Genomic DNA, 14263 nt, shown 5'->3' with positions numbered 1-14263 from the left:
GCCCTGGGCAGGCGCGCGTACCCAGGATTGGCCGAGAAGGGGGGGGGGGGTGCGCAGTCATAGGTATCATATGGAAAAAGCATAGTATTTGAAGATTCCTTAATAAAAGATGACCCACCTTTTTGCCGCCATTTGTACGCGCCTGCCGGGAACGGAATTTACATTGTGAGGTTTCTTAGCTCGATTCGCAATGCCTTATGGGCCATGTTGCATCATAAGTTCCTACGCATGCGTAATGAACTTACCATCCAACATGGCGGCCACTCGTGGCTCTGGATTACTGGGCCGTTGCGTTTATTGCGCTAGATCTGCCTTGAAAACGGCAGGAAACGCACAATCTCGCAACATCTCAACACTCAATAACTATTCAAGGCTCAGGAAAAGTTTGGTCAGTGCAAGACTCAGCAAAGGTGAGCTCTGAGGTTAAATTCTGATGTTGTGTCATGCGTGTTGTAGACTAGCCATGTGTTTTATCGTAAATCTCAATTTGACATTTTTTTTTATTTGCAGCTGAGATCGTAAGAAAAGTTCCAGTAGGAGTGTTAGGGTCTTGCTGTAAAAGAGAATTTCACACATCAGGTATTATGATAGCAGAATTTAAACTTTAAACGCAAGAAAAGAGGCAAGCAAAAATGAACATGACCTTATTTTCTTTTATAGACAACTTACAAAGAAAAGATTATTATAAAATTCTCGGAGTACCCCCAAATGCAAATCAGAAAGAGATCAAGAAAGCTTACTTTGAGGTGAGGTCTCACCAAGTCACATCCAGAATGGGTGGATATGTGTATTTAGGGGGGGGGGGGGGGAATCATAATGTAAATCAGATACTAGATTTTTGTCCAAGAACTACAAATGATGTTGTAATAATCTAAGGACTACATCGATGGGACAGGCTGGCAAACTCCTCTACCAAAATAAGCATAATAAATGCACTTGAGAAATGTAAAAGAATGCTTCTATTTATTACTGATGCAATCTATGTAAGTCATTGACGCTGATGACAAGCCCAAATTTCAGTAAAGACTGTGAACTCCCTATCAATAAGGCATGCAACTTTTCTTATTCACTACCATATTTTTGTTCTGTTTCCTCATTACACAGCTTGCTAAGAAGTACCATCCAGACACAAATAAGGACAAAAGTGCTTCCGAAAAATTCCAGGAAGTCAGTGAGGCTTATGAGGTATGCATGGTGCTAAAAAATACTTGAATTTCATGCCATCGTTTTATCCTCATTTGTGCTTGTCCATCTTGTATTTATATGAACATAATTTATGACAATTCTTATGTTCAGAAGACTTGCAAAAGACATTTGGAATTTACAATTTCTGATTAACAGGTTACAAGTGATCAAAATCCTTAAAGATATAGGATTTGCCAATACTCTTTTGCGCCCAAGTTTTTTTGACTGACACACAAAATGACACAAGGTCTCCAGTTTTATCGATTTTCTCTTTTTCCTTAGAATTTCATGGGCTGACATAGTAAGAACAACATAATTATTGACTAGAATAAAGTACTGGTTTTCCAAATTTGTTAAGAAGTCAAAGCCAAACATTTTTTTTGAATTTAGCGCAATTTAACCGCGTGTGTTCGTCATTTGTTAGTTTTAGTTTATTCATGTTTTCAGATAACTTACATCAAATTAACTTCAAAGATTCAGAGTTAACTCTTTAGGGAAGCATATCCAAGTAATAAAGCTATTTTTCAGGTTTGAGCAGGCTGGTTGTGACATTCATGTCAGTACTGTTTCTACACAATACTCCATTAAAATACGGGCAATAAAAGCACGGCTTGCATCGTCAATTTAAATTTTAGCTGCTTTATTTCATAGATTGAACAAAACTTAACTGTCCATTGCAGTTCACAATCGTCTAATTGATTGACAAGTAGCCATAATCTGTGAATAAATCAAGTACAGCGGAACCCCGCTCTACTGACACCCACTTAATACGGACACCCAGTTTTTCTGCACAGTATTCAAAGTCCAGACAAAAGTCTCGTATATTCTCTTATAATTTAACCTGCTTTATAAGGACACCCATTAATACGGACAACGGACACTTTTATGTGTCCCGAAGGACATTTTTCCTACAAAATTAACCCCGTTTTACGGACAAAAGAAATTCAAGTCTGACACTTTCAGGAAATTGATGCACTTTTAATAAGGTATTTCTCAAGTTTTAATCAGATATTATCAAGCTTTTCTAAACCTAGTGCTCTGAAGCAAATAAACACATCAATTATACTAACAGATAACAGAACACAGTAAACAGTGCTGTGTAGAACAGTCACAAAGCTAAGTTAGGGTACCGTATTTACCAGCGTATAATGCACACTTTTTAACTCCCAAAATGACCTCGAAAAATGGGGTGTGCATAATAAGCGGAAGCCATTGTTCTCAGTATGATAAAAAGCGGAAATCAATTAGAAAATGCGTCGATCCCATTGTAGGTGAGAAACAGTCTTAAAATTGCTTTAAAAACATGGTAAAAGGTATTCTAAACATAGAATATCGTTACTTTTACTCATCATGTTTTGTAAGAAAATAAGCCCGAAAACTCGCCAGAAAAACAGCAATTATTTATGCATCCTTCGCGATTTTCTTGTTGTCGGCCATGTTGGAATTTACTCGACCCAGTCTCTCTGCACCTCGTCCAAAATGGCCTAAATTGCTGTGAACAAACACAAGCTCACATTTTCGATGTTCTATGTGAAAATACAAATATTCTGCGATGAGAATAACAGCTTTACAGTTGTGCTAAGATGCGCTGCTTATGCCTAAGAGGCTCAAAGTGATTATCACCTTCAAGTTCAAATGTTAATTGATATTTATTCTTCTGTAATCAAGTAGTAAAAGTATAAAAAGTGTTCACTTATCTCTCTCTCCTCGCTTGTCTTGTCACGTGTTCTTCATGCGCTGTTCTCTCTCTCCTCTCACACACCCCCTCTCATATTACAATCATGAAATCAAATGACTATTTACAATTTGTCACACAATGGCACCAAATCAGTTCCGGTCAATGTAGAAAAGCAGTACGTATAAATAAAATGTATTGTGAATTGGGACATTTATTTCATCTCGATACTTTTATTTCTTTTTGAGTTGTTTCTTATTTCCTTCTATTTCTATTGGGGTGCATATTATATGCGGTTTTTCGAATTTTCTTTTAAAAAAGGCCTTGAAAATTGGGGTGCGGATTATAGGCAGGTGCGCAAGTAAATACGGTACCAGACTATAGACTAGGCAAAGTCAGAGTTTACAAACTACCTTCTGAGCAGAGTTTTCACAACCTTTATTGAATTACAGTATAACAGATTCAGTTAGAATAATTGAGTTGAATTGGCAATCGCAAGGACGATTGAGGAAAGGAGTAGTTATCTTGTTTTGTTGTTGTTTATAAAAATATTGCTATAAATTTGAGTAATAAAGAAACAACCAGAACATGTCACTAGTTCGCTAGTGACTAGTTAAAATTTCAATATGAAACATGTTGTGTTGCTGTAGCATGCGTTCTGAGTGTTTAAAATGCATTTTGACGTCTTTTAGGGCAGCCCGCTTAATATAGGCACCCCGATAATACAGACACTTATGAATAGTCCCGAGGGTGTCTGTATTAACGTGGCGCCACTGTATAGCGCAACAACAGAAGGATTTGAGAACAAATTCAAGATGATATTGCGAAGAATTTTCTGCATTGCTGTTCAGATGCGGCCAAAATAGGATTGCAAGAAAGCATTTTTTGCTGTTATTGATTATGCAATATCCAACTGGAGGAGAAACAAGTCTTTTTCAGTCAAATATTCGTGATTTGTTGGCAATAGCCTGATACCATTAGTACTTACAAAAATACCAAGATGATGACTGAATTTATTCCAGCTAGTTCCTGCATTGTTTGCTGTTGCTCTCAAACCACTTTAGAATCTTTCTCTTCGTTTCCTTTTTGCCATTTAGAAGCGCCTCAAACAATGTTGTTTGATTGACAAGAAATTAAATCAATTCAGAATGATTCAAAGAAAACAAAGTTCAAAGACATTGTTTGGATGATTCTTCGGCCCGATGAATGGAATAGCTTCTTGTTCCTCAATGGGAGTACCAGTTCTGTACCAAAGCTGGTCTTTGGGTCGCAAAATACCAACATTTTCTGCTAGGAATTATCCCACGGCCATTGTTGTTTACCGATTGTGAATCTGTCTCTCTTTTTGTATAAAAATTTAACGACGAACGGCTTATGGTACTGACTTGAGCTGTAAGAGGGAAACATGTAGATTTTCATGCTCTATCGATTCCACATGTTAGGTTTCCATATAAGGCAGTCCTTTTGTCTTTTTATCCAATGACAAAGGGGCGTACAGCAAAATACTGAAAATTCTGTTTCTAGGCGCAAAAGGGTTAATGGATTTTATCATGTCATCAAGCAACAAAAAATCACATATTTTTTAACATTGAGTAATATTATTCCTGTCAATTTATTAATGTAACACTTGTACCAGTGTATAGCTACATGTAAAAACCACGCTTTCCTGTCAAAAAAAAGCACATCCCAGAATGGGGGGGGGGGGTAAGCACCCCTCTGTCCACCATACCCTGATTATCCTTTTTCTGTCCAGGTACTCAGTGATGATGGTAAAAGAAAAGCATATGATAGTTTTGGACAGACTGATTTCTCAGGTGCCCAAGGTAGGCTCAATGATGATAAGGAATTAATGAGTCTGAATGAATGTGCACTTAAAACAGCAATGTCACCAGTTTACTCCCAGTTGATTATATAACAAAATTAAATGATTTTTAACAGAAAACACGAAAACTTTCCAAAATTGTTAACTAAAGCAGTGCGTCTATTGGAGGTTTCTTTGAAGAGTGGATGGCTTGTTAAATAGTGCGAGTTATAATAGATTATTTTATCTCTTGTCTGTAGAACTTTCTGTCTGCCCTCTTGAAGTAAACTGATTGCTGCTTTTACATGATAGATAAGATCTTTATTGTTGTGCAGTACACTAATCTCTGACCATTGTTCCAGGTGGTCCATTTGGAGGTGCTGGATTTGATGCAGAGGATATATTAAAGTCATTTTTTGGTGGTCAAAGTGGTCCATTTGGGGGAGGTTTCAGGGCAGGAGGAATGGATTTTGAGGATATTCAACAAGCTCAGCAAGTGAGGGTTTTGGCAATTATAGGTAGAAATTGTATGTACTGTAAAAAAATAAAATTTAAACATTAAGCCTAATTCTGGGGATAGTTTCAGTTTAATCTTTGTTTATCGGGGGTAACAAATTTTACCGATTATACAGTTTTCTAACATATGGCCCTCGGTTAGTGAGCAATAGGGGTGGTCACTGCCAGAAGGTTTATTGTGTCCCCAGTGGTTCTTTTACGTCCCTTCGGTTCAAATTAACAAATAGCACAATACATACATGCACATACTAAGCTATTTGGAAGTTTTTTTGTACAATATGTTACTCATGTTGTAGCAGTCTCTGTTCAAACCTAACAGTAAATTTGCTTGTGCTGCCAAAGATCTGTTATGATATTATTATTTTTTAAGGCTGAGAGACACACTCAGCCTTCACTTTTTTAGATCTACTCAGCTTAATGAATTTAAAGGAAAGGAGTAGATTTGTGTATTGCATATCTAATGTCCTCTGATATCCTCATCAAACACTTTTTGACATCCTTTTCAGTACATGATGAATCTGTCATTTATGGAAGCAGTCAAGGGTTGCAACAAGGACATGACGATAAATACCAGGGTTACTTGTGATCGCTGCGATGGAAAGAAGGCAGAGCCCGGCACAACACATTCGAAATGTACCACCTGTAATGGGACGGGACAGGTACTGTATAGTCTAAATTCACGAATTATGGGTGGAACTCATTAAGCCACTGCCCACTGGGCTGTTTTGAGCAGCTAGCTGCATTGACCGGGCCGGATACAGGGCTCGACTTTGCTGACGAGACAAATTCAATTCAGAGTGAAGTATTGTAAGATCTATGTAGTGACCTACCAAGAACCACTTGATCAGTTATATGCTGTCTATCCGCCCATTATCCACCCCCCGTTCTGAAACCCTGTATCCGCCCCTGATTGACTCAAAATTCCTTACTATTGTGGACCTAAAGATTTAATCAAAATTTGAAGCTTTTTTTAGATAATAATTTCTTTTTATGGATTAAAGATGTGTATGAAATCACATGGCCATAATGTTTTTAGGCAATGAAAACATCTCCATTTTTAACCTATTTTTTATTGTTAGGAGTTTTTATGATTTTCATCTTTGATCTTTGACCTTCAAGTTAGTTTTCTTATTACATTCATTCGATTTTGCACAGGAAACTGTGAACACAGGTTTTTTCTATATGAAGTCTACTTGCCGCAAGTGTGCAGGGCAAGGTTATATCATCAGTACGCCATGCCGAAAGTGCAGAGGGAAGGGAAGAGTCAATGAATCAAGGAAAATAACAGTACCTGTGCCAGCAGGTGAGGTCAATTTGCCTTACTTTGAACTTTATAGAGGAGTAAAAACATGTGAAGGAACTACCAAAGATGCCTTGCTTGCATCTGTTGTAGTTTGTTGGAACTTCAACTGGGAAAAGAACTGCTAAGAAAATTCTGCAGATATATTTTTTAAGCTAAATAAATTATTATTATTATTATAAGTTACCTGTTTTAGCGATAATACGATCACCATTTATTGAAGATTTAAAAACAAACTTTGATAAGCAGAATCGGGTAGGGTAAAACACACTTTTTCCACTAGTATTTTCAGATGTTGTTGTTCTGAATTAAGCCCCAACATGCATTTTAAACAAGTGGCTTATATGCCCCTATTGTTTTTCTCCTGCTTGTTTAGGCGTGGATAATGGACAGACTGTGAGAATACCTGTTTCTTTCGGGGAAGTCTATGTGACATTCAGGGTAAGATATAAGATATAAACCATTGGAATCAGTTTCTCAGGTTAGAGAGTTCCTTACATTTTGTCAAGCCTGGCACTCGAATGTATTGCTCAACATAGAGGACTTCAGAAAACATTGCCAGGATCTACCTGCCCTACACACATTACTGGAAAAAATTACCTGTATAAATGAATCCTGGCACTCTCCCTGGTCTAATGGTAACATCCATTTAGTTTAACATTCCATTCCATGCCCTGGACATGTTGCCTTGGACTGTGGCACCTAATCAACACAACAAGGATTTTAGTAATTATCAAATCAGATTATATCCTTTTTCAGGATTTCATTGAGGCATATATATGGAACTCTGCTTTGTCCTCTAGGTATCTGAGAGCAAGATCTTTGAGCGTGATGGAATCAACATTTACTCCTCTGCATCAATTAGTTTTACTCAGGTTTGAATGTTTTTGCTGATACCATTTCTAAGTATGCCTTAAATGTATGTAGCTACCTTTGCTTTGCTTCCAGTTGCTGTCATATTCGTTTATACAAATGAATTATTTCTGTACATCTTCAGAACAAAATTGGAAGTTTGTTGAAAAATAATAACTGCATGTAGTTTAATCTATACTCTTTCAATAGCATATCACTATTTTTAGTTTAAAATATAGAATTAAAAAAAATGGAAAAATAAGGAGGAAATAAGGTACAAAGGCAGTGCATTCTGGATTTGGGAGTTTTCTGTTTGTTTTGATTTCATTTTTTTTTTGTTAGTTCTTATTTTATGGGTTGTCTTTCAGGCAATTCTTGGTGGAAAGATCAGAATTCCGGGCATACAGGGTGACATGGATCTGAAGGTAAATTTTTTAATTTGAAATGTTTTTTTAATTTGACTTCATACTTTGTGGACAAATCTACCCTATAATTCCTGGTCATTCTCTTCACATTTCCCAGAAAATGTGAATATTTTTTTTCTGCATTACCTTTTAGATTCCCCCTGGAACCCAGTCTCACCAGCAAATGCGACTAACAGGGCGTGGTGTTCCTAGAATCGACGGTCTTGGAAAAGGGGACCACTACGTCAGCTTTAAAGTTCATATACCTAAGTATGTCAACATTTTATGAAATATGACGCCAATCACCTAGCTAGCACCTTACACGTTTATGAACAACTTTATCTGTAGTCAGCGGTTCGGGGACAAGATGGCAGCCATTTTTTCGGCTCCCCAAAAACGGCTAAATCCTGTTTAAATTTACGTGTTTATTTAAGTGTTTATTTACGTCTGTGTCATTGAAGCAAGGGCGATGGATGAGACTCTACTCGAGAGGGTTAATTCGCTCGAAAAATCTATGGATTTTTTCAACAATCAGTTTGAACTGATCAAGAAGAAAGTCACAACGCTCGAAAGAGAGAACGAGGCATTAAGAGTCGAAAATAACGTCCTGAACTCACGTATATCTACAATCACCGATAAGTTAAGAGACCAAGAGGCTATACTTGACGAACAGGAGCAATACATGAGGAGGGAGTGTTTGGAATTTAAAGGGATTCCTAGTCTGGAAAACGAGAATACTAATGATCTTGTTATTCAAGTCGCTCAACTCGCTGGAGTCGAACTGGATGAGGATGATATTTCTATTAGTCATCGTCTCCCTGCGGCAAATAATAGAGAATGGTCTGATTATGAAGGCAACGTCCATCCCCCATCGCCCCCTACTATCATTGCAAAGTTTGTGAGGAGAGATATCAAAGATGAAATCTACAAGGCTCGTTTTAGTTTGAAGGACAAAACCACCCAGGACCTAGAAGATTTCAATTGCACGGATCACAGGAATCATATTTACATCGCGGAAAGCTTAACCCAGGCCAGGAAAAAATTGTTTAAAGCATGCCTAAAAGCGAAGAAGGATCTGAAGTTCGCCTATGCTGGGACTGCAAATGGAAAAGTTTATCTTAAAAAGGATAAGAAGAGTCGGGCAGTATACATCAACTCGCCTACCGACATAGCTAAGCTAAGAAGGGCTCATGCTATCCAGCCACCAATAGCTGATGTATCTAGAAGTTCAAGGCCAATTGACCAAGCTTCATCGTGACTGGCAAAATTAAAAGATTACTAATTAGTGGACCCCTAACGGAGACAGATAAGTACTACCAATTAATTATGTGTAGCTTTTCCAAGTATGATTCCCTTATAGTTTTTTCTCTCGTTTATAATCTAGATGACTTCTACTGAATGTCGTAACTGCCTTAAGGTAGTCAAGAAAAATTCTCGAGGAATCCAATGTGATATCTGTCTCGAATGGTTCCACTTAAAGTGTACTGTACTCTCAGTTAAAGAGTACAATTATTTTTCTAGAACAAATGATCTTTGGATCTGTTTGTTTTGCCGCCATGCTATTTTTCCTTTCCAGTCTGCCAACAATACAGCTCTAGCCGAACTTGCTTTTAACTCTAATGAGGCTTGTTTGTGCTCAAGGAAAATTGCTAATTTAAATCTAGATTCTCTGCCATGCTTTGATGTAATGACTTCTCTTGAAAAGATTTCCAGCCTTTCCAACATTGATATTGATTCTCAATTGCCACTTTCTATAAATTTTGATTATTTTTCTGCACATGATTTTCATTCAAATGTAGAGATCCAATCCTCCCTAGCTGAAAAAGCATTTTCTGCTTTGCACTTTAATATCAGAAGTCTATCCAAAAATTTTGATCGCTTTTGCCATCTGCTGGATGAACTACAGAATCCTTTTCCTGTTATCGGTCTGTCTGAAACCAAAATCTTGGATGGGCTTCCCCCTCTTACAAATACCTGCATGACAGGTTATAATTTTCTCTCACAGCCAACACTGTCAGATGCAGGGGGGGTTGGATTCTACATCAAAAATAATCTGGTATACTCAAAAAGGGATGATTTTTGTTGTTCCAAGCCAGAACTTGAGTCACTTTGGGTTGAAATTGAAATCCCTCAGCAACGTAATATTGTCTGTGGGACTATTTATCGACATCCAAATAGTAATCTAGATACAACCCTCAATTTTTTATATGATATTGTGGAACGAGTAAGCAAAGAAAACAAGTTCTGTTTAATAATGGGCGATTTTAATTTGAATTTGCTCAATTATGACTCTAATTCTGACACAAATGACTTTGTAAATAGCCTGGGTGCTTACCACTTTCACCCTCATATATTAAAGCCCACCAGAATCACTGAACACTCGGCAACTTTAATCGATAACATTTTTTTCAATTCCCTGGAACATCAGACCCTAAGTGGAAATATACTTACTGGAATTACAGATCATCTTCCTAATTTCTTAATTATTAATAAATTAGCACCTTTACCCCAGAGTTACAAAATGTACAAACGAGATTTCTCCAAGCTTGATAAAGAAGCATTATTATCAGATATTCAGTCCATCAACTGGATCGATGTCCTACCATCTAATGATGGATCGAAAAATGTTAACGATATATTTCAATCCTTTTTCTCAAATATTTCTGCTATTATTGACAAACATGTTCCCCTGAGGAAACGGACAAGAAAGGAGATTAAATCACTTTCCAAGCCTTGGATTACCAAGGGCATTATAACATCAATCAAGTTGAAGGACAAATTCTATAAAAAATATCTTGTATCTAGAAGTGAGTACTACCTCTCAAAATACAAATGGTGTAAAAATCTGGAATGATATTCAGGATGATTATAAATCTGAATCTCGCTCCAGTTTCAAGACACTAATGATCAGCTCTCTTTTAGATCGTTACAAAAGCTAACTCTATTATTGTTGTAATTTGTAATTTACAAACTTAAGATTCTCTCCTATATATAAATGATCCCTATAATCGACCTCCCCTTGCTTGTGCGTGTTTTGTTCTTGTGCGTGCATCTATTGTCGTCTGTTTTTCGTTTCTGTTTGTATTGATATTATATTGATGTATCATGTTGTTTACCCATGCAATTTTCCGCTTGACCTAGCCGCTTAAGCTCGATTAGCTATGCTATTTCTTAATGCGGCTGGTGCCCAATTATAAAAATTATAATCATTTTTCTCCTTTTCTTATTTAATAAGTAATATCTGTATAATAGAGGGTGCTAATAAAATATGTTGTTGTTGTTGTTGTTGTTGTTTTTAGAGTATGTGAGTACTTATTATGAAATATGAGGCTGGCGCCTGAGGCAATCCATAGACTGTAGCTACTGTATATGCACACTGAAAAAAAACACTGCTTGTCACATCCAAAAAAAATAGGTGATACGTAGGGAGGAATTAAGATGGTTAGGCTAATATGATGAGTTCAATTTCTGCACATACGATAGTAAAAAAAACATTTTTGAAATTTTCTTGCAGGTGTACTGTTGTGCTTTTTTTTCAAATGTTGTGTGTGCAGCAATAGCAATAAAAAAACGTAGTCTGCTCTAAATTGAAGTAATTTTCTTTTCAGATACTTAAATGAGAAACAGAAGGCTCTTATCTTGGCATTTGCTGAACTTGAGGATGATGTCAGTGGCACGGTAGATGGAGTCTCAAAGGATGGCTCAGGTAATATGAATCTATGCCATGTTTAAGGGCTTTTCATACAACTGGTGGCCGGCCAACTCGCTGACCATGTTGACTTAACAGTTATATTATTGAGTTATCTTACGTAATAGTGCTCAATGTCATAAGCTTCCCCTGTCTATTTTTTTTTTCTTTACCAAAAGAAAGAAAAATTATTTGTCTTGTGGATTTGATTTCTGTAAGCCTTAGTTTATTTCAGTAAAATATAGTGCATTCAAGGCCACTTAGTAGATATTTACTGTGCAGCTGTTGAAAAAAAAATGTCGCATTTTAGGTATGCCATCAAAGCGATTCTGGGACCTTTTTGGGCCCCAAAAAGGGAACTCTCCTGAACAAGAAAACTCTCGGGACAACGATCATGTAGTTGGCGAGGAAGTCAGGAAAAAACGTGTTTCAAATGATACACTAAATTCTGACGGCACATGGAAAGAAAATGCTGATGATGAAAGCGAAGAAAAGGATAATGTCCGGGAATTCCAAAAGACTGTTAGATTAGCTTTGATTCTAGTGACTATTTGTGTAGTCTATGTCACATTTAGTAGTTTTTTCCCTGTTGCTGCTAAACCTAAAGACAAAGATGAAACGAATAGAAAAAGCAGTATAGAAGAAAGAGACTTTTGTCTCTGTTTTCGCTAGTTTCTATTTGTAACTCTTTAATCTATTCAATAAGAATTAAATAGATGTGGTAGTATACTTGTAATAGTGACTGTGAACTTAGCTCTGCCTTTTAGCAAATTTACATTTATGCCAGTTGCTCAAAATGACGCCCAATTATTTGGAAATGCACCAGCTAGTTAACAGATCAGGCATGATTTCCCCCTGAAATGCAGGATTCAAACTGCCTAAATATAATTTTTTTTAAAGTCACTAATACTGGTCTACCCTTCTATTTAATTATCTCAAAGGTACCAAGACTGCAAGCGAAGAGTGCAGCTGGCTTGACAAGTTGCGAAAAGTATTCACGCCCACCAGTGAAAAAACCCAAGACGGTAATTCAACAGATGATGATGATAAACAGAAGGGACAAGCGAAAATGTGAAGAGCCTAACTTCAAATCCACCCATAGACACACAAGAATGAACTTTTCTGCTTAATATGATAACATAACCTGATAACTAATTCTCATCACTTGGTCAGACGAGATAAAAGACGAATGGTTTGTGGTGGGGATGAACTGTGTTTATTTGGGTAACTTTTTTAAGTGGTATACCTACTACTGAGGTTATAAGGAAGTTTTATTCAGGACAATCACAGCTAAGCTGTTTGAATATTAACAGAGATAAAAATACGTAAAAGCCTAAAAGTATTGTAATCCGAGTAGTGGGTTGTTTTAAGAACGGGTAGTTTCCTTGTATTAGGCTTGGTTCCAGGCGAAACCAACGCCAGCCAAGGAAGAAGGTCTTTAATATTTTACTCATAAAGGATAATATTAGAAATTGCCCTGTGTATGGTCTGCTTATGTATGTGACAACGTTGTGTATGTAATCAGCACAATCCTTAGAAAAGAATGCACAAGAATCCTATGGCTACTTTATCAGATGGCCTGGTATGTCTTTTTTCTTGTTACTCTACTACTGCTAAATAAAGGAACCCTCATCCCTCCTCAGTCTGGAAAACAGATTAAGACCCCTAGATCTTCTATCCCTAAAAGTTATACACGCAAGACCCCGAGGTCCTTGTACGCCGAAAGCGCCATGAACAAATGCTCACAACATGCGTACAAATTATGGGCGAATTCTTTTCCATACGTGGGGCCATTAGCCAGGATGTGGGTCCATCCCTTGTGATCCTTCGGGAAAATAAAATATGATTTGGATTTGTGTCTTGACTGTTTCCTTAATAAAGCTAGTTACATTAGTCTACTATGTTAGCCTTGTGTGTGATTTTTAAGGGGAATTCCCATATCCTGGTACGCCTGTGGTGCGGCTCCTTTGAAAACTGACATTTACTTTCGTGACTTACCACTCGGTCTATTGATTTGAGAGCAGGGAGCGGCAATTGGGTAAAACCTTTACCTTTAACCTTTAAATACAATAATTGCCACTAGCGAGCTAATCCGGCAATGAGGGGCAGCGTACCAACTACCCATGCACATACTACGGTTGATAATAAATAAATAATAAATAAAACAAAAGAAACAATAAATGAATGAATAAATAAATAAATAAATAAACGTAACAATTCAATAAGATGATGAGATAACAATACACATGTACATGGGTAGTATGGCAACTAAATCATTGCCGGGCCAGCTCGCCAGTGACGGCTATCTTAAATTCATCGACAGAGCTGAGGTCTAGCATTTGTTAGGGCAGAGAGTTCCAAACGGGGATAGTTCTTGAAAAGAAGGAGTATTTGAATTGGTTTATACTGGGAGGCGGGAGTGTAAGTTGGCATGTGTTCCTGACGCTTGACCTGGTTGCGTAGGAACCAGGTTTGCGAATTACATCACTCGGGAAATCGATTTTTACTAGCCCGTGGTGGATCTTATAAAACATGACAGAGTCGAATACTGTTCGCCTAAGTTCTAGCTGGTGCCATCCTAGGTGTGTCAGCATATTCGTGACGCTGCTATGCCTTCCGTAGTCGTTGCACACAAATCTGGCAGCGCGGCGTTGTACAGATTCAACTTTTTGAATGTCCTTCTTAGTGTGGGGGCTCCATGCTTCCGTCCCGTACTCCACCAGTGGCCGTACCAGCGCCTTGTAGGCTTGCTCTTTAACCGCAGCTGGGCAGGAAGATAAATTTCTTTGTAGGATACCCAGTACTGCGTTAGCCTTCTTCTTGACTTCCTCCGTGTGCTTTG

General features: G+C 37.5%; 1 protein-coding gene across 2 annotated transcripts; it reads left to right on the top strand.

The window, feature by feature from the left end:
* Positions 1 to 223: 223 nt before the first annotated feature.
* On the top strand, positions 224 to 13063 carry LOC5507449 (dnaJ homolog subfamily A member 3, mitochondrial). 2 transcript variants are annotated; one of them, XM_032376063.2, is made up of 14 exons: positions 224 to 410; positions 511 to 579; positions 661 to 746; positions 1105 to 1185; positions 4614 to 4683; positions 5024 to 5157; positions 5684 to 5836; positions 6333 to 6480; positions 6854 to 6918; positions 7281 to 7352; positions 7698 to 7754; positions 7888 to 8003; positions 11342 to 11439; positions 12363 to 13063. In XM_032376063.2, exons 1-14 carry the CDS (start codon positions 236 to 238, stop codon positions 12494 to 12496), a joined length of 1458 nt encoding a protein of 485 aa, XP_032231954.2. In that variant the 5' UTR covers positions 224 to 235; the 3' UTR covers positions 12497 to 13063. The 2 variants fall into 2 exon arrangements, with proteins under 2 accessions (XP_032231954.2, XP_001628071.3); XM_001628021.3 differs by lacking the exon at positions 12363 to 13063 and adding an exon at positions 11732 to 12145.
* The last annotated feature ends 1200 nt before the right edge of the window (positions 13064 to 14263 follow it).

Source organism: Nematostella vectensis, chromosome 10, assembly GCF_932526225.1.
Source record: "Nematostella vectensis chromosome 10, jaNemVect1.1, whole genome shotgun sequence".
Taxonomy (NCBI): domain Eukaryota; kingdom Metazoa; phylum Cnidaria; class Anthozoa; order Actiniaria; family Edwardsiidae; genus Nematostella; species Nematostella vectensis.
This window is presented reverse-complemented; position numbering and strand designations above follow the sequence as displayed.